The 23,723-nt window shown below is 38.7% G+C and overlaps 1 protein-coding gene and 1 pseudogene across 1 annotated transcript in view; both read left to right on the top strand.

Annotated features, from left to right (window-relative positions):
* The window catches only part of CCDC152 (coiled-coil domain containing 152), a 52,678-nt gene that overhangs the window by 5,488 nt on the left and 23,467 nt on the right, over nucleotides 1-23,723 (top strand). Inside the window, exons 2-3 of the mRNA XM_075540983.1 lie at nucleotides 173-278; nucleotides 8,864-8,932. Coding sequence (XP_075397098.1) covers nucleotides 173-278; nucleotides 8,864-8,932 — 175 coding nt within the window. The remainder of the gene's footprint in view (nucleotides 1-172; nucleotides 279-8,863; nucleotides 8,933-23,723) is intronic.
* LOC142438776 (U1 small nuclear ribonucleoprotein C-like) lies at nucleotides 17,867-18,335 on the top strand (annotated as a pseudogene).

The raw sequence follows: 23,723 nt of genomic DNA on the forward strand, positions 1-23,723 counted from the left end.
TTAAAATTAAAAATAAAGTTTAAAAGCTGCCTATTTAAGAATATATGTCACACTTAATTATTAGACGTTTACATATTAAGTGATTGATGTTATCTTTATTATTTATGTCCTTAGATAGAGTCAACATAGCATCACTGATTTGGTAAGAATTCATATTCTCTTTCTACCACAGAAAATTATAGAAATCAGCGGAAAGAATAGCATACTGGATATAAAGTTGGAGAAAACTAGCTGTTTATTGAAAGTCATGAAAACAAAAGAGGTCTCAATTGAAGAAGGTTAGTTCCTTGCTTTCTGAAGAAAGACTACTTCTAATGCAAGTGCTTTTTAGTACAATAATGATTAATATTACACCCTACATTTATAAAATATTTTCAATTTACATAGAACTTATGGGAAAAGTATTTCATCAACATATCATAAAAGAATTGGACTGGTTTTATTATCCTACCTTAATGAACAAACATAGAAAAAAGTTAAATCACCCATCAGCCAGTAAATGGCAAATTCAAGGCCCAATTCATTCATAAAACCATTGGGAGTTAGTCTGGGTAGACTAGAGAAACAAATCCATGGACACACATGTGTCTATAAGAAAGAAATTTATATGCAAGAGCAATTGAACATTGAGAAAACACCTCAGCCCAGTCCAAATCAAGTCCATAAGTCTGATATTAGCCCATATGTCTGATAGCAATCTATAAAGTCCTCTTCAGACTCACAAAACACATGCAATGACACTGAATGTAGAAGATCACAGGCCAGTGGGTAGAAAGTCTTTGGATCCAGTGGCATTGGAAACATCTCAGCGCTGGCAGGGTCTCTGCATGGCTTCTCCAGCACCCAGAGCTACATCAGGGTGGGTCCATGGGTCTTGTCAGCTGCTATGTCTCTCAGGGTGTGTGCAGAGTCTCCCACTTCCAAGGAGAAAATATCCCAGAATTCCTAGGGGAAAGCTATGCCCACACAGAAGCCTCATTGGCTATGACCTGATTGACAGGTTAGACTCCACCCCTACATATGTATCCTTAAATTGACAATTGTATAACTACCACAGAGTTCAACTACTACTTTACAATTAATGCCAAAAGAAACTTCAAAGGGGGTCAAACATTTTAATGTTAAAAAAACTTATAAATGTCTCCTCCATCAACCAAGTAGCAATGAGCACACCTAGTGCTCAGATAGTGACTTTTAATGTCATTCTTATTCAAGGGGAAATGACTAATTTTACTATGACCTCTACAGGAAATATATAAGAAGTCCCTGGCTCATCTTTTTTACAGTGCCAGAAGCTATGGAAGTGCTCCCCCAAAAAAAGAATCTAAAAGAAAGAAATACACAACAATCAAAGGACATAGGAGCCATGTGAAAGTGTTCCCAATGTCCAAAGCTAGAATAATTTGAATAATAAAACAATTAGTATTGGACTGTAATACAACTATTAAAATAAATACCTATATATCCAGGCTGATATAAACAAGTAAAAAATGAGGAAGAACCATAATTCATGTGCAAGCCACCAGCCTATGTGATCATGAGCTGTTGATGGGACAAGGTATCAGGCATCAAAGACCCAGAAGAAAATATCATATCAAAGTGAATGAAGGGGAGTGTGGAGTGGAGACCCAAAGCCCATCTGTAGACAATTGGACATCCCCTTACAGAAGGGTCATGGGGAGGAGATGAGCCAGTCAGGGTGCAGTATAGCACATCTAAAACTTAAAACTTTCCTCTAGTTCTTTAATGTTTTCCCCCCAACCCCCACTATCATGACCCCAATTCTACCTTACAAATCTATCTAGACCAGAACATGTACAGTGGTACAGATAAGAGCTGGAAACACCAGGAATCCAGGACAGATAAATCACTCAGGACCAATAATGAGAGTAGTGATACCAGGAGGGGAAGGGAGGAGAAAGGGGGAGCTGATCACAGTGATCTACATATAACCCCCTCCCAGGTGAATTGACAACAGAAAAGTGGGTGAAGGGAGACAACAGACAGTTTAAGACATGAACAAATAATAATTTATAAATAATCAAGGGTTATGAGGGAGGGAGAGTGGGTGAGAGAGGGGAAACAATGAGGAGCTAATACCAAGGGCTCCAAGGGCTCAAGATGTACTTGACACAATGAATATATGTACGGATTGTGATAAGAGCTGTAAGAGCCCCCAATCCAATGAAAACAAAGTCTAGAAATACTTGCTTCTAAGGAACATTTTGATTGTATTTTCCCCATTCTCTGCCAACACCATAGTGGAGATGCACTGACTCTTCTCTGGTTTCCCTAATCATCATCTACACCGGTCTAGAGTGGGAAAGGCTGCATTAGTATGTTCTCTCACCTTGAACTAGTCGGCCACTTGAGACTTAAAAGGCAGCATTTGCCCAAGGACAAGGGTTAGGAAAGATGGTTTAACAGAAACAGGAAACACAAGAAGGAAGTGAAAAACATTACATAAACTAAGTTTCAAAGTATATGTCTGACTCTTAGCCCGTGCTGTGCGCGGACCTGTCTGGTGAGATCATGGCCATTCAGGAGAGGTGATACGGTTCTTGTTCATTCACCACAAAGATACTTTCACAGTCACATCTGACCAAGCCATGACAAAGGGAAAGAAGCCAGGTGTGAATCTGTGGTAGGAAAAGTTTGAGAACTTTGTTCTGTACTCTGGAGGCCCTCCCTGACAGATGGTTCAAGGAAGGGAAGATTCAACACAAATGACGGGCAAACCAGGAAATGGCAAGGAGCCAAGGAAAGAGCTGGCTCTGAAGCTCCACCACCTGATTCTACTGTTGACTCAACTTTGAAGGCTGCACCATTTCAGAAAGGGGATCATGTAATAACGTTTCCCCAGATCACCCTGACTCGTCCTTCCACTTCTGATGGGTCCCCTGATCTGGGATCTCTAGACCCAGAGGACTTCAAGATGCAAGAGAGAGTAGTGATGATGATCCCAGCTGTTTGGATGGTTTGGATCATGCTTTAGACTCTGGTTTGGATCATGCTTTAGACTCAGCCTACCACACTGCTAGAAGAACTTTTTAACATGTATGCCATTTATATTGTTCCACTACTGCACTTGAATTCCGTGCCTTCGTCAGGGCTTGACAGATTGCACAGAAGTTGTTTGAAACAGAACAAAGAAAAGCCAACCCTGCTAAGGTTGTGCTTCCTCCGCAAACATTCACTGAAACTTGGAAAAGCATTAAATTGGGGAACACAGTCCAACCCGTAATAGTAATCTTTTCAACTTTTGAATTTTGAGATCAATTATCAACTTTTTATCTGGAACCTCTTGGATTGCTTTGTTTTTACACCCTGCTCAGCAAGATCAGGACTCTCTGGAATAAAAAGGTTAGAATAAAATGAAAAACATTGACACATTAAACATTTTCAAATGTTAATATAAGTAAATATATATGGCTCATATTCCAGACAAGTTAATGAGACAAAGACTAGTAGTAATAGAAATTTTGGCAAAGGATGTGATCCAATAAGTCCCAGAAAATGAAAATCAAATGCCTCAAACTTTTGAAAAGAAGTTCAACCTCTTTCATAATAATAAAATACTATGTAAAGTAACCTTTCTTCTATCAGCTAGTGATCATAAAATTTAGTAGCATGTAGTATTAGCAAGGATATATAAAAGGCATTCTCATACATTGATAGTAAGCTAAAATGCAAATCAAAAATACATTGCCAATTACTATCTAAACTAAATATACATGTGCTGATGAAGGGGAAGGAAGAAAGAGTGAAGCACATCCTGGCCCACCAAGCCCTGAGGACGATACTCCCGCACAGAGCAGTCAATTCACAGACATCCCTCACTAACCCATAGCCCTACGGGGACAACACTGGAGACACAGTGAGGGAATTTCACCACCACACCGTGGCAAAACAGTAAGGATGTGCAACAGAACAGCAAGTGAAGCAGAACAAGGAAGTCCCAAGGCCAGGTAATGGCACCCATCAGATTCCAACAGAAAACACCCCTAAAGGTCAACAAACAGACCTTAAACTATTTACAGGCTTTTCTTTTTATTTTTCATAGGTTTGTTGGTTGTTGGTGGTGTCATTTTGTTTTCTTTTGTTGCTTTGATTTGCTATGTCTTGATTTAGTGCTTATTATTATCTCTGCAGGTCTATCTAGATAACATAGGTGGGATAAACAATCTGGAGGAGAAAACAATAGGACCTGTGGTTCTGGGGGAACATGGGAGAGTGGGAGGTGGGGGAAAGGAAGTGGGTGCTAACAAACCCAGGGTCAAGGTAACAACAAGTGATCCAAAATAGATGGCGAGGAGGATGTAGGAGGCCTGGTAGGGCTTGATCAAGGGCAATGCAATCAAGAGGAATTACTGAAACCCAAATGAAGGCTGAGCATCATAGTAGGACAAGAGGAAAGTAAAAAGAAACAGGAAAGAACTAGGAGGCAAAGGGCATTTATAGAGGTCTAAATACAGGCAAGTACGTATGTAAATATACATAAGGATGGAGAACTAGATCTATGTGCATATATTTACAGGTTTATAGTAATGTAGCAGATGGACATTGGCCTCCACTAAAGTACTTCCTCAATGTAAGAACACTTTGTTCTATTAAACTTGCCTTCCATGACGCTCACCTTCCTGACATGATGGCTGAAGATAAAGCGGTTGGATAAGCAAATGTGAAGAAAGCTGGTGGTGCCTGGCTATCAAAAGATATAGTATCTGGGGTCTTACAGGCTTGAAGGTAAACAAGCGGCCATCTAGCTGAGAAGCAACAAAGCCTATGTGATCATGAGGTATCTATGAGATCACGTATCAGGCTTCAAAGAACAAAAATCATCTCATTGTTAATGAGGGGGAGTGCGGAGTGGAGACCCAAAGGCCAACTGCAGGCAACTGGGCATCCCCTTACAGAAGGGTCGTGGGGAGGAGACATCCATCAGGGTGCAGTATAGCAATGCTGAAGCATACAACTTTCCTCTAGTTCTTGAATGTTTCCTCCCCTGCGCTATCATGATTCCAATTCTACCTTACATATATGGCTATACCATAAGATGTACTCTGGTACAGATAAGAGCTGGAAACACAGGGAATCCAGGACAGATGAACCCCTCAGGACCAATAATTAGAGTAGTGATACCAGGAGGGAAGGGAAGGTGGGGGGGAAAGGGAACAGATCACCATGATCTACATACAGAAAAATGGGTAAAGGGAGATGTCAGACAGTGTAAGACATGACAAAATAATAATTTATAAATTATCAAGGATTCATGAGGGAGGGTGTAGGGAGGGAGAGGGAAAATGAGCTGATACCAAGGATTCAAGTAGAAAGCAAATATTTTGAGAATGATGATGGCAACAAATATACAAATGTGCTTGACGGATGGATGGATGGTTTGTGATAAGAGGTGTATGAGCCCCAATAAAATGATTTTTAAAAAAACTCCTTTGTCAGTTCAAGATAGTAATTATATTAGTTTGAGGACAAAGAACTTTAGGAGAAAAAGAAAATCCTCTACTTATATAATCACATTTAATCCAACTATTCTATGAAGTAGATATTAATACGTAAATGGTTAATTAAAGACAGTTTAAAATTGAACTCAAAATTATCATTTACTTACCATATTATATACTATAGGACATAGCTTAAATCCTAAGTGTTCATCTTTAGGAAAAATTCAACAAGATAACATCCTTCAAATTCATTGCACAGTTCACCAGAGAAGATCATCTGAATTAAAGTTCACAAAGAGAATTAAAATGTATGGAGAGCCGCCTTGTGTTCACATATTGAAAATGCAGCTTCCTCGACTCTTTGTCTTTTGCTGATGAGTGAAGTTGAATCACTATATACCATCCGATACCCTACTTGGTGGGTTTCTGTGTAAAGGACACTAGAAGGCAATAAAGCAAGTGTCGGCAAAGCAGCTAACGCATTAACTAATATATGTGTCTTAGCTATCTATTGGTAGGAAATACCAAGAAAGAAAATGTTAAATGGTGAGAATTTTCCCTAGTGAATTGTACAGGGATGAAGGAAAAGGCAGACCATGAAGGAGCACAGTAGTAGAGCCTGATATCTGCATCAAGTTTATACATTCTGCAAAATGCTTTCTTTTGTAGTAGCGTAGATGAGGAAAGTAAATAGTGACTGAGTGAGGACCTCTAATTAAGAGAAAAGTTTTGCATTCACCCTTTTCATAGTTTGTTCTTTCGTGGAGCAATTAAAAACTACTGAACATGCAGAGTGGAGACCCAAGGCCCAAGTGTCGGCCAATGGAGATCCCCTCATAGAGGGGTTTAGGAGAGGAGATGGGTCAGTCAGGCTGTGAGGTAGTACCGATGAAGAACACAGCTTTCCCCCAGATCCTGGATGCTTCCTCCCCCCAACTACCATGATCCGAATTCTACCATGCAGGCCTGGATAGGACAGAGGCTGTACACTGGTGCATATGAGGGTTGGAGGTACAGGGAATCCAGGGTGGATGATACCTTCAGGACCAAGGGTGTGAGGGGCGATGCTGGGAGAATGGAGGGTGAGTGGGTTGGAAAGGGGGAACTGATTACAAGGATCCACATGTGACCTCCTCCCTGGGAGATGGATGGCAGAGAAGGGGGGGAAGGGAGATTCCGGATAGGGCAAGATATGACAAAATAACAATGTATAAATTACCAAGGGCACATGAGGGAGGGGGAGCGGGGAGGGAGGGGGGAAAAAAGAGGACCTGATGCAAAGGGCTTAAGTGGAGAGCAAATGCTTTGAGAATGATTGGGGCAGGGAAGGTGCGGATATGCTTTATACAATTGATGTATGTATATGAATGGATTGTGATAAGAGTTATATGAGCCCCTAATAATATGTAAAAAAAAAGAAGAGATGCGAAGGTCTTAAGTGGAGAGCAAATGCTTTGAGAATGATTGGGGCGGGGAATGTATGGATGTGCTTTATGCAATTGATGTATGTATATGTATGGATTGTGATAAGAGTTGTATGAGTCCCTAGTAAAATGTAAAAAAAAGAAAAGGGAAAAGAAAGAAAGAAAAAATGATTAGGGCAAAGAATGTACAGATGTGCTTTATACAATCGATGTATGTATATGTATGGATTGTGATAAGATTTGTATGAGCCCCTAATGTTTAAAAAAAAAACTAGAGATGGTTTCGTTTAAAATATTATCCAGATTCAATGCATATTTCCTATCTGTTTAGGAATAAATATACATATATGTATAGACCAATGTAAGGATCTCCACTAAATTTCCATGAAAACATTTGTGTTCATGTATAGATATGCTTTATACAATTGATGTATGTATATGTATGGATTGTGATTAGTTGTATGAGCCCCTAATTTAAAAAAAAAACATAAAACAAAACAAAAAACTACCGAACACATGAACTAGTTGTCATGTTGAATGCAAAGGACATCAAGATAAATAAAGATGACTTTTACCTGGAAAAAGCTCACCATCTAGAGGAAGAGGCCACGATAACTCAAGCAATATAATAAATGGGGAAAAGAGATCTGTGCAAATTGTTAAGGGGGCAGAGGAGAAAATAGCAACCACAGTAATGCTAAACATTTGTGAGGCAACTGAGAGTGTTTTTTCATTTCGATGTCACAACACTCTTCTAATAAGATATTAATCGTACTTTTATTTTGCAGGTGATGACTATAAAGCTCAAGTTAAGTAGCTTGCCTGGAGTCTCATAGCTAGAAAGTGGAAAGGGAAAACTGTAAACTAGCTTCTCTGACTCCAAACTCACTGGTTTCAACACATACTACGGTTTTTCATGGAATGTCAAGGTGGTAGGTTAAGAATAGTGGAATGAAAAATGCTTAGATTCAAGTCCAGGCTATTTCCTAACTGGAATCTTGGACAAGTAGCTGCACCTCTTTGTAAAATCCCAGTAAGAAAACCTTCTTTGTTACGTCGTGTTCATTAAGGTGAAATCAACCTTAAACATAAGGCTGTTAATAAGCCTCCCACCAAATCTGATGCCTCATTCCTCTTCATATAATCCAGCTTCTCTGATTATTTGCTAACATTTTAAAGCCAGAGCTTCTCTACTTTCCCTGCTCCAGCTTGCTGTGATATCACTTGTCTATCAGTCACTCAACAATGATTGTGGAGTGCCTACTATGAACCACACTATTCTAGGTACTAGGTAAATTGGTAAACAAAACAGGTACTAGTCCATGCTCTTGTAGAGCGTTTAGCTAAGTGGAAGGCTAAAACTAGCAGCCATTTCTACCACTGTTACTATCTATCTAAAATATTGCTGATGCTGGTGGGAACCAAGAATATAATCAAGATTTAGAGAACATTCATGTTTGGAATGAAGGTTCTATCTCCCATTATGGCAGAAGGTATTGGTGCCCCCAATTCCTGATTCTTTTGTAACCCCACTCATTAAATTCTAACTCCTTTTATGCTATTCACTTGCCTAGGATGAAAAGTAATTTTTTAAAAGCATCCCACCAGATTACAACTTCTCACCCACCTTGGCCCTCTATTTTTGAACAACACTTAGACAATTTGACTTTCTTTCCTTGGGCTTGCTAGTTAGAGACTATGGGTTATAGTTTCCCAGTCATGTCCAGACATGCCATTCTTCTAGGACAGATACTGTACATGGGGAGACTCTCTTCTCTGCCACCTTAGAAGCTCATTATAAATTCTGGAATGCATATTTAAGACATTAAAATATTTAATATGTATTTTACTTTGAGATGCCTGGTTTTGTCAGTAAGGTATTGTATCTACAATTAAATATTATTATAACTATTTGACTCAGAAAATAATTCAAAATGAAAGCAAGAGATTTTTCAAATCAATTTATCTTTTATATTTTAGAATGCACTACTCTTCATAATATGATAAAAGGATTACAGCAGACCATTGGATATCAACATAATTTGAAAGGTAACATAGGATAAATTGTAAAATGGAATCTAAAAAATATGATTTGAGTACCTTTGAGAAAAGAGTTTTTATACCATTAATAGCAAATGCTTTTTAATTTGGTCTTATTAAATTCATCAACAAATGGCAAGACTCCTTACCACTTAATTATACTCTTCTAAGTGATTATGAAATAAATGCCATGTTGTACAGAATAATTCAGTCTTCTGACAAGAGTATGAGGGTATGTTTTGAGATAGGCCATATTTCAGAGATTATCCTATCTTTGCTAGGATTTCCCACAAAATAGCCTTTCTATCCATAAAACAGAGCAACCAAAAGTTTTGTCTTGCTCCAATTCACTTAGAAGTAATCAAATGTTGTGTGGCATGTCTGTGGGGTTTTCTCCTACTGTAGACTAAATTCCCAAAACACAACTCACATCAAAGAAGAATTTCTCATTTTAGCAACGAAGAAAACATTTACATATATAAAAAGATTATAAAATTATCTTTTATAACACTTATTTCTCTTTTTATGTTATTTATTACTATCTTTATCACTCTCTGAGATTTATCTTTGCTTAATCCTATTAGTTTTTTTCCCCATTTATTTCCCCGAAGTATTTTCTTAAGTGATGGCATTGTATTAGAAGACACATTGTCAAACAAAACAGCATCTGCAGTAGAGGAAAGATTCATTGCCATATCTATACATTATGTAAAACTTCGCTAGGAACCAAATAATATAATAGTAATAGATGGAGATTATACCATCTCCTGTGTCTTTCCTGAGGAGAAAGACAAGGCTTTCTACATTTGCAGAAAGGTACACTCTCTGAAACTCACAAGGGCCACTAAGAATTGGAATTGATTCAATGGCAGTGAGTTTGGTATTTTGGATCTGTGTCTCTTCTTTGCCTTAATCCCTGTAGGCTTTGGTCCCGGTGTATTCCATAGATTGTTCACTTTGCTTGGGTTTAGCATTCTGCTCATTTTCCCTAGTATTCCATCCTCATCTCACACCTAATTGGGGTTTTCATACACCTGTCAGAAAAGCTTTTCCCTACTCTGTGATAAAAATACAACACATAGATGGATTAAATAGATACATGAATGCTTAAAATCCTTTCCAGACTTAATATTTTAGGATCCCAATGGTGTTTAATTTAATATCACTCTTTTCCAGGATTTTGCTCAAACAATAGCTACTAGAAATTAAATTTAAATACTTTGAAACATCAATCCCAGGAAGTTAATTTTGACTATATTAAACATTATTTCTTTGTAAAAAATGCAAAATATTGATCTGTCATCAATTATATTATCTTTTCACAGATATGATAGAAAAATTGTTAAATAGCCATTCTTTTTATTATTAATTGGGAGTTAATACATATATCATCCCATAGTTCAATCACATCAAGCAGAATTGTACAATTGCTACCAAAATCAGTTTCCAAACATTCTTTTTCTTCCTGGACTCCTTGACATCATCTCCCTTTTACCCACCCATACCCACTACTGTACCCCCCACCTCCTGAAACCCTATTCTACTTATTGTCCCTAAAGATTCATCAGTCCTAAGTTTTGTATACTGAAAAGCAGAAAAACATATAGCACAACTTCAAGAGGGTGACCTCCAGTGACATAACACCTCTAAGATATACCCTAAGATCCATTCTCAGGCATCAAAGAACAAAAATTCATATCTTTGTGTGCTCACCTCCCCGATATGATCTCTGAAGACAAATGGGTGCATGAGCAAATGTGGCGAAGAATGCTGATGGTGCCTGGCTATCAAAAGATTTAGCATCTGGGGTCTTAAAGGCTTGAAGGTAAACAATCGGCCATCTAGCTCAGAAGTAACAAAGCCCACATGGAAGAAGCACACCAGCCTGTGCGATCATTAGGTGTCGAAGGAATCAGGTATCAGGCATCAAAGACCTAGAACAAAAAATCATATCATAGTGAATGAGGGGGGAGTATGGAGTAGAGACCCAAAGCCCATTTGTAGGTCACTAGACATCCCATTACAGGGAAGAGATGAGCCAGTCAGGGTACAATGTAGCAGTGATGAAGCATACAACTTTCCTCTAGTTCCTAAATGCTTCCTCCTCCACAATCATGGTCCCAATTCTACCTTGCAAATCTGGCTAGACCAGAGGATGTACACTGGTACAGATAGGAACTGAAAACACAGGGAATCCAGGGTGGATGATCCCTTCAGGACCAGTGGTGTGAGTGGTGATACTGGGAGGGTGGAGGGAGGGTTGGTTGGAAAGGGGGAATCGATTACAAGGATCTACATGTGACCTCCTCCCTGGGGGACGGACAGCAGAATAGTGGGTGAGGGGAGACATCGGACAGGGAAAGATATGACAGAATAATAATTTATAAATTATCAAGGGCTCATGAGGGAGGGGGTATCAAGGAGGGAGGGGGGAAATGAGGAGCTGATGCCAGGGGCTTAGGTGGAGAGCAGATGTTTTGGGAATGATGAGGGCAATGAATGTACAAGTGTGCTTTACACAATTGATGTATGTATGAATTGTGATAAGAGTTGCATGAGCCCCTAATAAAATGATAAAAAAGAGAAGTACAAAAAGATATACCCTAATATGAACAAACAAAAATACAGAAAATGTTGAAAACCAGATCAGGTTCAGCAAGCATCAGAAGGGGAATCAAAGTTTTAACTGTTCACGTCAGGTTTATCCCTTTGCTTTTCTGTACTCACCTCTCCACTGCACTCTGTTTAGTGACCACTTTCCTCCCGTCCGTTAGTTATGGATAGAGAGAGATTATCAGAGGCTTATTTCCTATGTAGTTACTACAAATGAATCCCATCCTAGCCTTCTGCAAAGGATATGTATTAGTCTCGGTAGACTAGAGAAACAAGTTCATAAACACGCATATTTACAAGAAAGAGTTTTTGAAAGAGGAATTGAATATTGAGAAAACATCCCAGCCCAGTCCAGATCAAGTCCATAAGTTCAATATTAGCCCTTATGTTCAATACCCATCTATAAAGTCCTCTTGTGCATCACAAAACATGCAATGACACCAAATGCAGGACGATCACAGGACACTGGGTAGAAAGTCTTTGGATCCAGTGGGTAGTAAGCAGCTCAGCGCTGGCAGTGGTCTCCATGTGGCTTCTCGAGCTCCCAAGGCTGCATCAGGGTAGATCCATGTAGCTTTTCCTCAAGGATGTCTCTCAAGGAGTCTGCCTTGTAGTAGAGTGTCTCTCAGGCAGTGAGAAGAGAGAGAGAATGTTTTCTGCCTCCCAGGAGGAAATCCCAGAGTTTTCCAAGAATTCTCAGGGGAAGGCCATGCCTACACAGAGGCCTCATTGGTTAGATCTTGATTGACAGGCCAGACTCCACCCCTTCACCCATAATCCTCTCAAGTCCCAAATTGACACCAGATTATGTAACTACCACAGGAAGATATGATGTCTCAATTTATTTCTCTGAGGCTACTACATGCCTTAGTTTAAATAGATGTGAGCTGCCTTTGAGCAAATAATCTTATGAAATTTAAGTAATGGAATGGAATTATATATGTGTATATGTGTATATATCTCTGTGTGTGGTTGTGGGAGTATTTCAATGACTTCAGGATTGTATCCTCTCGCCATACTTCTTTAATCTGTGTGCTGAACAAATCAGAGAAGCTGCCTTACATGAAGAAGGACATGGCATCAGGATTATGGGAAGGCTTATTAACACCCTGAGATATACAGATGACACAACCTTCTGGAAAGTGAACAGGACTTGAAGCACTTGCTAATGAAGATCTAGGATTGCAACTTTCTGTATGAATTGTAACTCAAGGTAAAGGAAATCAAAATCTTAATGAGTGGTCCGATAGCTAACATCATGATAAATGGAGAAACGTTTGAAATTATCAAAGACCTTATCTTATTTGGATCTGCAATCAGTGTTCATGGAAGCAGCAGTCAGGAGATCAAAATTGAGTTGCATTAGGTATTGAAAAGCAAGGATGTTACTTTAAGGACTAAGATTTGCCTGCCCCAAGCCATGGTATCTTCCATTGCCTCCTATTCATGTGAAAGTTGGACGTTGAATAAGGAAGACTGAAGAAGAATGTTTGCATTTAAACTTTTGTCCTGGCAAAAAAATATTGAAAGTATCATGGACTGCCAAAAGAACAAGTAAATCTGTCTTGGAAGAAGTACAGCCATAATATTCCTTAGTACAGAGAAGCTACATGGACCTGCCCTGATGCAGCCAAAATCCTGGACACAGAGACCCCTGCCAGCACTGACATGCTTACAGTGCCACTGAACTCAGAAGACTTCCAATCCACTGGCCTGTGATCTTCCTGCATTCGGCATCATTGCATGTGTTTCATGAGTCTGAAGAAGACTTTATAGGTTGATGTCAGCTATATGGGCTAACATTGGACTTATGGGACTTGAGCTGCACTCGGCTGGAGGTTTCTTAATGTCCAATTGCCCTTTATATAAAACTCTCTCTTAAACACACATTAGTGCCTATGAATTTGTTTCTCTAGTCTACCCAAACTAACACATAGGATGGGGAGTCTTTGTCTCATATACTTTGGACATGTTGTCAGAAGAGACAAGTCCCTGGAGAAGGACATTATGATTGGTAAAGTAGTGGGACAAGCAAAAACAGGAAGACCTTCAACAAAAGAGATTGGCATTAGTTATTGTATCAATGAACTCAAACATAGGAATAATTGTGAGGATGGCACAGGACCAAGTTGTGTTTCATTCTCTTGTACCTAGAGTCACTAGGAGTTGGAACTGACTAAATGGCGGCTAACAACAACAAATGTATGCCAATTAAGTGTCATATATGAATCACAATGTTATTCTTCACCCAAAGAGACTAAAAAGAATGGAGCCACACACTTAGCAGATTAATACATGTCATAGTGAAGCAAGGAGGGCATTAAACTAGTAAGTATATGGTATGGTAGTTCCAGGCCCCCATTAATTGGGAACCCTCAAGGCAAGAGAATAAGTTCTTATAATATGGCTCTGTTTGCTGCTAACCCTCCTGAAGAGGTCCCTGAAACTATGGGTGCTATAGCAAAGTATGGTGAAGAAAATAGTACCCAGATTTCAGAAAGAATAGCGTCTGGTGTCTTAAAGGCTTGGTTTCAAACTAGTTGCCTTCTAAGTGAGGCATCAACTATTTCCACATATAAAAAGCACAAGACATCCCACAGTACTTTCAATGTTCTTTGCCAGCACCATAATTTAAATAAATAGATTCTCCTTCAGTCTTCCTTATTCGGTGTCCACTTCGGTATTAAAAATACCACGGTGTGGGTCAGGCAAACCTTAGTCCTCAAAGTAACAACTCTTTGTTTTTCAACACTTTAAAGGTGTCTGGTGCAGCATATTTACCCAATGCAATGTATTATTTTATCTCTTGGTTGCTGCTTCCATGAGCATTGATTATGGATACAAGCAAGCATAAATCATTGATAACTTCAATATTTTAATCTTTATATTACCTGCTGGTTCAGTTATGAAGATTTTGATTATCTTTATTTTGAGTGTAATCCATGATCAATGAATGCTTCAAGTCCTCACTTTCATTAATCAAGGTTATGTTATCTGCATATCTCAGATTGTTAATAATTCTCCAGTTCTCATGCTGCATTCTACTACATAGAATGCAGTTTCTCAATTATTTTCTCAGCATACAGATTGAATAATATGGTGAAAGGGTGGATGCAGCCCTATGCTTGCCTTTCCTCATTTTAAATCATGCAGTATTCCCTTGTTCTGTTCACACAACTGCATCTTGATAAAGGAAATGTTCCACACGAGCGCAATGTAGTGTTCTGGGATTCCCATTCTTCTCAAGGCTATCCGCAGTTTGTCATGATCTACATTGTCAAATGCCTTAGCCTAGTCAATAAAGCACTAGTCAACATCTCTGGCAGCTCCCTGTCTAGGTACTGCTGCAACTATTGTTGAATGGTCTTCGATCAAAGTTTACTTGTATATACTATTTTCTATTGTTTGAACATTCTTTTGGGTCACCATTCTTTGGAAAGAGTGCAAATATGGATCTCTTCCAGTCAGTTGGCCAAGTAGCTGTCTTCCAAATTTCCTGGCACAGACAAGTGAATGCTTCCCATACTTCATCATCTTGTTGAAACATTTCAATCGATATTCCATCAGTTCCTGAAGCCTTGTTTTTGGCTAATGTTTTTACTGCAACTTGAACTTCTTCCTTCAGGACCATGAGTTCTTGATCATATGCTGCCTCTTGAAATGGCTGAGTGTCAACTAGTTCTTTTGGTATGGTGACTATGTATTCTGTCCATCTTCTTTTGATGCTTCCTGTATCATTGTTTTTAATTTTTCCCACAGAATCTCTTAATGTTGCAATTCAAGGCTTACACAACTCTTATCACAATCCATCCATCCATCAAGCACATGTGTACATTTGTTGCCATCATCATTTTCAAAATATTTTCTTTCTACTTGAGCCCTTGGTATCACTTCTCATTTTCCCCTCCCTTTTCCACCTTCCCTCCCTCCTGAACCCTTGATAATTTTAAATTTTTTTTCATATCTTACACTGTCCAATGTCTCCCTTCACTCACTTTTCTGTTGTCCATCCCCCTGGGAGTGGGTTATAGGTAGATCATTGTGATCGGTTCCCCTGAAATGTTTTTCTTAAATTCCAAAGGGATAATCTTAAATAGATTTTCTCAAAAGACACAGGGTATTTATGGAGGTTTTCTTGGGATAAGTTTAAAGAGAATTGAAAACCATGTCGTGAAAAAAGGCCAGAAAAGTTGTGCTGAGGAATCACACAACACGTGATTCAGAGCTGGGAGCAAGGGGTATTCCATGAGAACCTTGTTGGGAAAGCCTACCCTATTAACGCTACAACACTTGCCTCTTTGGAATTGTTTTTGTTCCCCAAACTCAAAGAATATTGAAAAGGAACGCGATTTAGCCCCTGCGGGTACAAAAATTGCCATGTTGCTGTGGTGTAGCTAAAGAGCTCAGACTTCATCCGGGAAGCTTCAAGAAATGCACACACCATACCCATGTTCAGACCTTGATGGAAAATAGGTCACGACACAATTTCACATCTTGAATTTTTTTGTTTAATAAAGTTTTCAGTGGTTTGTAGCAATATTTTTACATACCTTCTTAAAGTGATTGACATTGGATTTCAAAATTTTAATAGAATGTTGAAAGAATATAGTGTCAGCAATGAGCATATATTGATTTTACTGTGTAAGAGTGCCAGGAAAGAGCCAACTGGACTGTAATATAAAGAATTTAAAAGTTTCGCTATTTCTTCAGCAAATAGTCTTAATTTGAATGGAAGCTCTGTGGTTCTATTTATCGTCATTGTAGATAGGGAAAAGCCAAATAGGCATGCAAAGATAGATGAGGTGGCCAGTCTTTAGGCATAGAGCTAATGTTGTCATTATGATGTCAGTTCCTCTGAAATTCATGCGTGCGTGTTTAATACAAGTCCAGTGAGAATACAAAAAATTTGTGGGGTAAGGAGGAATATTGTAAATATTAATTCACCAGAAGAAATATCTATGAATCAACAGGAAAACTGTGAAAAGAAGAATAAGAGAGGAAATTTCCCATTACCAGATATTAATGTACTGAACCCATTGTAATCAAATCATTATGATATTGGCACAGAAGTAGAAAATTACATCACTGGAGAAAATATTGAGTCAAGAAACAGGACTCAATATATAAAATACTGTCTTGAATGACACAGGGAATATTTCAATTTATTAGAAAAAGAATGACTCAATTATGCTGCTGGTGTGCACGTAGTATATGCTGACTTTCCATCTGGAAAAAAGAAACTTGGACTATTTCCTACCACATCAAAAATTCCAGATGGAAGAAAGCTTGAGTGTAACAGAAGAACAATTCAAACTTAAAAGAAAATCTAGAGTGCAGCAGATACAACATAAGGCTGAGGTGCATCCCCTTAATTAAAATGTGAGTCTCAAATGCCATATGAAGAAAAGGCAGGCCCAGATTACTTTCTTAACAATACAACAAAAATACCAACAACATGACAATAAAAAAGAACTTGGCCTTTTCTTTTGCTATACATGGGTGGGAAAAAATGTTCTTAGAAAAACAATTCCAAATAAAAATGAAGTTAATATCTACAGTAAACAAAGAGCTCTACAAAGTGACATGCTATGTTACATATTTCGATAAAAGCACAAGGTATAAATAAGACCATTTGCATAAGAGTAGATCTAAAAAAATTAAAATATGGAAGTGTATATGAGTACTTGCGTTTATATGAGCAGAACCTTGGAGAAAAACACAAACGCGCACAGGTGGGAAGGGGAGTGAGCAAGAGAAGAGGGAAGATAAAGAAAGGAATAAGAAGGCGGGCAGAGTGAAAGGACTGTTGTAAAAGTACCTCAGTACAAGTGATGGGATTCTATTTATATAAAATTGCAAACTTCTGTGGATTTGTATATATTAAGGAGCCCTGGTAGCACAGTGGTGATTAGCTGCCAACAAAAAGGTTGGAAGTTCAAACCCACCAGCTGCTCATCAGGAGAAGGCTTCTGTAAAGATTACAGCTTTGAAAACCTCATGGATCCTCACAATTTAGGCTCTGCTAATAATACTTTCTTCGACTTCCCGTTGTGTGATTTGCAGTCCTTAAGTGACTGATGATGGTGTGCTTCTTCCATGTGGATTTAGTTGACACTGGGCAAATTACTAAAAACTTCTTAGACATAACCAAACACCTTGAAGCAATGAATTGCTGAGCCTTGGGCTCAGGGTCATAGTCTTGAAAGACACCAAAGTCAGTTGGCATAATATACTTAACAAAGACATTGTTCTACATCTTTATAGAGTAGCAACTGTGATCTTAAAAGCTTATGAGACATCATTTCCAGGCAACACAGAATTGAGTAGCAAATGGCCAGCCGAGACAATAAGTATAATTTTGACTACTGCAACACATACCTCAACCATGACTCTCCATCTGTGTGAAAGACACAGTGCAGTGGTAGGAAACACCAAGAGAATGTGAAAGACTACTTTCAAAATGGATGGAAGAGCAGGCTCAGAGCCTGAGTGACAAAAAAACACGGCTGCCTTTCAGCAAGGAAAGATAGCTCCTAATCCATTCTCTGCTCCTCCTCCTGTAGGGGCAACAATCCCGCTCCCCCATTTCTCCTGGGTTCTCCTCACCCTGGTATGATGCTGGCACCCCACTTGGGGGACCCACCCATGAAGCCAATGATGGGCCCTCTTCCTCCTGGAATGGTGCCAGTGGGACCTGCTCCTGGAATAAGGCCACCGATGATGCCCGAGTCCCCAGCGATGCAGCCCCCATCCTGCAATGGTGCCCACTTGGCCAGGAGGGACTCTGCCAGACACATAACGGCAGAGCGAAGCTTCTTTGCATCTGTTTTACATTACTTGTACCACTTCACCAGGTGATCATTGTGCTGGACTGGGGATTTTCTGATAGCACAACATGAAAGACTTGTTCCTCCTTTCTATCAAAAAGAAAATACTTTATTTTTTTGGAGTGGAGTAGTGGACAAAAAGCAAAACAATTTTTGTTTGTATTATGTCATACGAAAATAAAATTGTCGATTTTTACTTATCAAAAGAAAGAGTTTATGAGAAACCATACATTGGTCTCTCCATGACCAGAGGAAAGAAAAGTGATGAAAATCAAAAGACGCGTGGAAACAATTGACATGGACCAATGAGCCATGCAAACTTCAGTCTCCATGACCTTTAGATAACAACGACTAGATGGTACCTGGCTACCACTATCAACTACTCTGAAAGGAATCCCATGAAAAGGTTCTAAAGAGAGTGGGAGAAAAAAATGTGGGGCAAAACTCAAAATCAATAAGAAGTACAAGTCTTCCTGACTTACTGATCAAATAGAGACTGGTGGAACCCCCAACACTACACCTTTTAATCACCCTTCAGGTCTGGAGCAGACTCAATTTCTAGCCAAACAATAGACAGTTCTAAAAGAGACCTAGTGTGGTCCATGTACCTTAGAATGATCAATTCAGAGAAAATGGACATTTATCCACAGACAGAATTCAGAGGGTTATGAAAGAAGGAGCAATGGAAATGGGAAACAGGGAGGATGTACGACAAGTAATGTTATATGGGGGGATTATGATTATGAGATGAAACAAGTTATATTTTGTTTTGAATTATTGAATATAAATCTGATGGCCTCTGTAAATCTTAACCCATTTCATAATAAGTTTAATGAATGAGACCAAGCTCTTTAAAATAGAATACTTTCTTACCTGCATCTGATCATTATCCTTGAAAGCTAATTTATTTTAGATTTTTATTTTTAATTGGATGTTATGATTTAATGGATATTTGTATTACTAACCACCTCCTGCTAGAAACATATTTTTGGCTTCTCTTATTCTGCCATGAGTACTTCTATTCTGTCCGTTACTATTACTCAAAATTTGACAGCTATAATTTTCTCTTCTCAACATTTTCCATTTTTACCCATTATTTCTTACCCATGCTTTTGCAATTGTTTTATAAATGTATGTGATTTCATAGCCTTTTCTCACAACACTATTCTGCTGCAAGATAAACTTTCCTAAAATTTGCTCAGATAATGGCAAAATATTAAATGATAAATTACTGTTGTTATAATGGGTTTTTTTGTTGTTTTGTTGGTGTTGTTGATGTTTTTTTTAATTTTTAGTTCTTGGTCTATGTAGTTTCCCCAAGAGCACAGTTAAGTGTTCTGGAATTCCCATTCTTCTCAATTCATAGTTTCTTATGATCATCACAGAGCCAAATGTCTTTATAATGTTAATAAAACACAAGTAAACATCTTTCTAGTAATCTCTGCTTTCAGCCAAGAGTCATCTGACGTCAGCAACAGCCTTTTCTGAATCAGGCTTTCATTTCTGACAGCTCCTTGTTCATGTACAGCTGCATTTGATGTTGATTTATCTTCAGAAAAAATTTACTTGCATGTGATATTAATCATTGATTCGTGATCATAAACTACATATTGAAATGATTGTTGACCAGTTCTTTTTGGTACAATGATTCCGTGTGTTCCTTCCATCTTCTTTTGATGCTTCCAGCATCATTCAATATTTTGCTTCAATATCGCAAATTAAAACTCGAATTTTTCTTCAGTTCTGTCAGTTTGAGGTATGCTGAGTATGTGTTTGCATACTTTATCATAATACTTTATCGTCTCAAGTTGCCCTTTGAAGTTTTCTGTTCAGCTCTTTTGCGCCATTATTCCTTCCATTTGCTTTATCTGCTCTACATTCTAGAGCAAGTTTCAAAGTCTGTTCTGACATCCACTTAGTCTTATCTTTCTTTCATGCCTTTAAATGACTTTTTGCTTTCTTCATGTGTGATGTTCTTGATGTCATACCACATCACATCCGGTCACCAGTTATTTTGATGTTTGATGTTTCCAAATTCATCTGGGATACACGCAAGGTTATATTTTGACTCTCATTGACTTGTTTTAATTTTCTTCAACTTCAGCTTCCGTGAATATAAGTCAACAATGGTCTGTTCCACAGTTAATCTGACTTTATTTTGACTAATGATATTGAGCTTTATTGTCTCTTCTCACAGATGCAGTTAATTTGATTCTTGTGAATTTGGTGTGGAGAAATCTACATGTTTAGTCATTTACGGTCCACATTTTTTTATTAATGGATGTTTCCAGTTGTTTCTTCTGAGTAATGTGTCACTGACAAATGAAGATCCCCAAAACTTTGCTCCATGAACATTATAAAGTCAACTCTTATTTTAAGAAAGAAGCTTTTCCTAAGCACTATTTTGAGTACCTCCAACCTGAAGGGTTTGGTTCATCTTCCGACATTGTATCAGATAACATTCCACTGCTATTCATAAGGTTTTAATGACTAATCCTTCAGGAGTAGATGGCCTGTTTCTTTTTCCTAGTCTACTCTTGAAGGAGCCCAGGTGGTATAGTGGTAATGCCTTGGGCTGTGATCCTTATAGCTGGCAGTTTGAAAAACACCAACAGCTCCACTGGAGAAAGATTGGGCTTTCTACTCTTTTGAACAGTTACAGAAACCCACAGGGGTCACTATGAGTCAGCAATGGCTCTATGGCAGTGAGTTTGGTTTGGGTTGGAGTCTACTCTTAGTCCCAGAAATCCACTGAAACCTGAATGACCATGAAACCTGTTGGCATTTGAAATACTGGCGGCATAGCTTTCACCATCACAACAGGCAAACCAAACCCAAGGACAAAGTGATACACAAACAGGGTTAATTAGCTAAGAGTTTATACGTAATGTTTAGCATTTTGGTTTAATGGAATTTCTCTACTGTTTTCCTTTCATTGACTTCTGCTTTCACCTTCATTAGTTTTTAATAGTTTCGTTGATATGAAATTATCTTCCATAGTTTAAGTGACTCTTAAAAAGAGTTTTATGTGCACATCACAATCAGTTGTAGTGCTCCCCACCCCTCCCGGATTCATTATGCTCCTAGCTTACCCTCCACAAACCCATCCCTGATAAACCATTGCATCAGGTATTGTCTCTATGCATCCACTGCCTCTGTGCTTCATAAACTGGAAAAGGTAACAAACAATAATAAAACAAATTGAAACAAAGAAAAAATATTAATAAAAGAAAGATTTAAAAAACAAAGACTATCAAAGAAAATATAACCAGCAATATTAAAATAAGCCAGAGAAAAATCTCTTGATTTGCCTGTCTCAATGTTGTACAGCATCAATTAAATAGTCTTCTCCCTTTTCGTTCTTCTTGAAGAAGTGACCCAACTCATGTGAGGTCTTCTCTTTGGTGGTGATTCGTATGAAGTGCACATAGGCAGGGGGTTGATAGATGGTTCATGGCCAGTTGGTAGCCTTCTACCCTTTTGTTTGCAAATTAGTCTCTAAGGTTTAATTGGTGTTTCTACTTATAGTAGTGGACTCAAACAATATGTGTCCTTTTGTGATTGACCAACTTCACTCAACATAATGCTTTCCAGATCTTTGCATGTCATGTGGTGCCTTATGCTTTCATCCCTGTTTTTCAGGGAAGTGTACTATTCCATTGTGTGTATGCAGCATCGTTTCTTTATCCGTTCTTACACTGTTGGGCTTTGGGGCTGCTTCCAGTTTCTTGCTATTATGAACTGTGCTGCTATGAACATGGGAGAGCACACATCCATGTGTTTTTTTATCTCTCATTTCTTTGGAATATGCCTAATAGTATTGCCGGTTCATGTGGGATTTCAGTTCCTAGCTGCTTTAATTATGGCCATATCATTTTCCATAGTGGCTGTATTTACAGGTTCCACCAACATTGTATATGAGTTCCATTCTGTTGGGTGGGTGTGCGCTGCACTTTGGTTTACATCCATGGCCTCTAATAAGGGGAAATCTGTCTGCAAGTGTTGCTGCTCTTTAATAAATTCATATCTACTTACCTTATGTTGAGAATCTTGTTCTCAAGAAGTGTAGCATATCCCTCTTGGTGGCCTCTCTGCACTGGTCTCTGGGGAGTCCCTCCCATGGGTAATACCTGGTCATAGTCTTAAGACTGAAAATTAGATCCATATTTTATTCTGACTGCAATCTGATAAAATAACTTTGGGTTATAAGTATATTTTTCTCTTTCTCCTCTTCATGGATGGATATTCACAGACAAAAGGAGTGTAGAGATGATGTCACCATTTTTTCTGGATTCAGTTTTGTCTAATTTTCCCTTCATTGTTATCCTCCTTGCTTCCTAAGGTAGACACTTAAATAATTGGTTATTCAAACTTTTTAATTTTAATTTTATTTCATTGAGGGCTCTTACAGCTCTTATCACAATCCATCCATATATCCATTTTGTCAAACACATCTATCTGTACATATGTTGTCATCATCTTATTCAAAACAATTTCTTTCTACTTGAGGCCCTGGCATCAGCTCCTCCTTTTCCCCCATCTCTCTCACACCCTCCTTCCCCCATGCCGCTTGATAATTTATAAATTCTTTTTTTTTCATGCCTTACACCGACTGCTGTCTTATTTCACCCATTTTTCTGCTGACCATCCCCCTGGGAGGAGGGCCATACATTGATCATCATGATCAGTTCCCCTTACCTGCCCCCCCTCAACCTACCCTTGCCCTCTTAGTATCGCTGCTCCCCTTATTGGTTCTGAGGGGTTTATATGTTCTGGATTCCCTGTGTTGTGAGCTCTATCTATACCAGTACACATGTTCTGGTCTAGCCAGATTTGTAAGATAGAATTGGGGTCCTGGTAGTGGGGAACAAGCAGCTTTAAAGAACTAGAGGTAGATTGTGTGTTTCATTGTTGCTACTGCACCCTGACTGGCTCTTCTCTTCCTTATGGTCCTTCTGACAGTGGGTGTCCAATTGAGGACTGATGGGCTTTGGGTCTCCACTCTGCCCTTCCCCTCATTCCCATTGATATGCTTTTGTTTGTTTGTTTGTTTTGTTTTGGGTCTTTGATGTCCGATACCTGATCCCATTGACACCTCGTGATAACACAGGCTGGTGTGCTTCTTTTATGTGGACTTTGTAGCTTCTCAGCTAGACGAGTGCATGTTTATCTTCAAGCCTTTAAGACCCCAGACACTATATCTTTTGATAGCTGGGCACCATCAGCTTTCCTCAATCACATTTGCTTATGCACCCATTTTGTCAGGGAAGGCAAACATCACAAAATGCCATGTTAGTAGAACAAACTGTTCTTGCATTGAGGGAGTACTTCAGTAGAGGTACAATACTTTAAAAATACTT

This window comes from Tenrec ecaudatus, chromosome 2 (assembly GCF_050624435.1).
Source record: "Tenrec ecaudatus isolate mTenEca1 chromosome 2, mTenEca1.hap1, whole genome shotgun sequence".
NCBI lineage: Eukaryota > Metazoa > Chordata > Mammalia > Afrosoricida > Tenrecidae > Tenrec > Tenrec ecaudatus.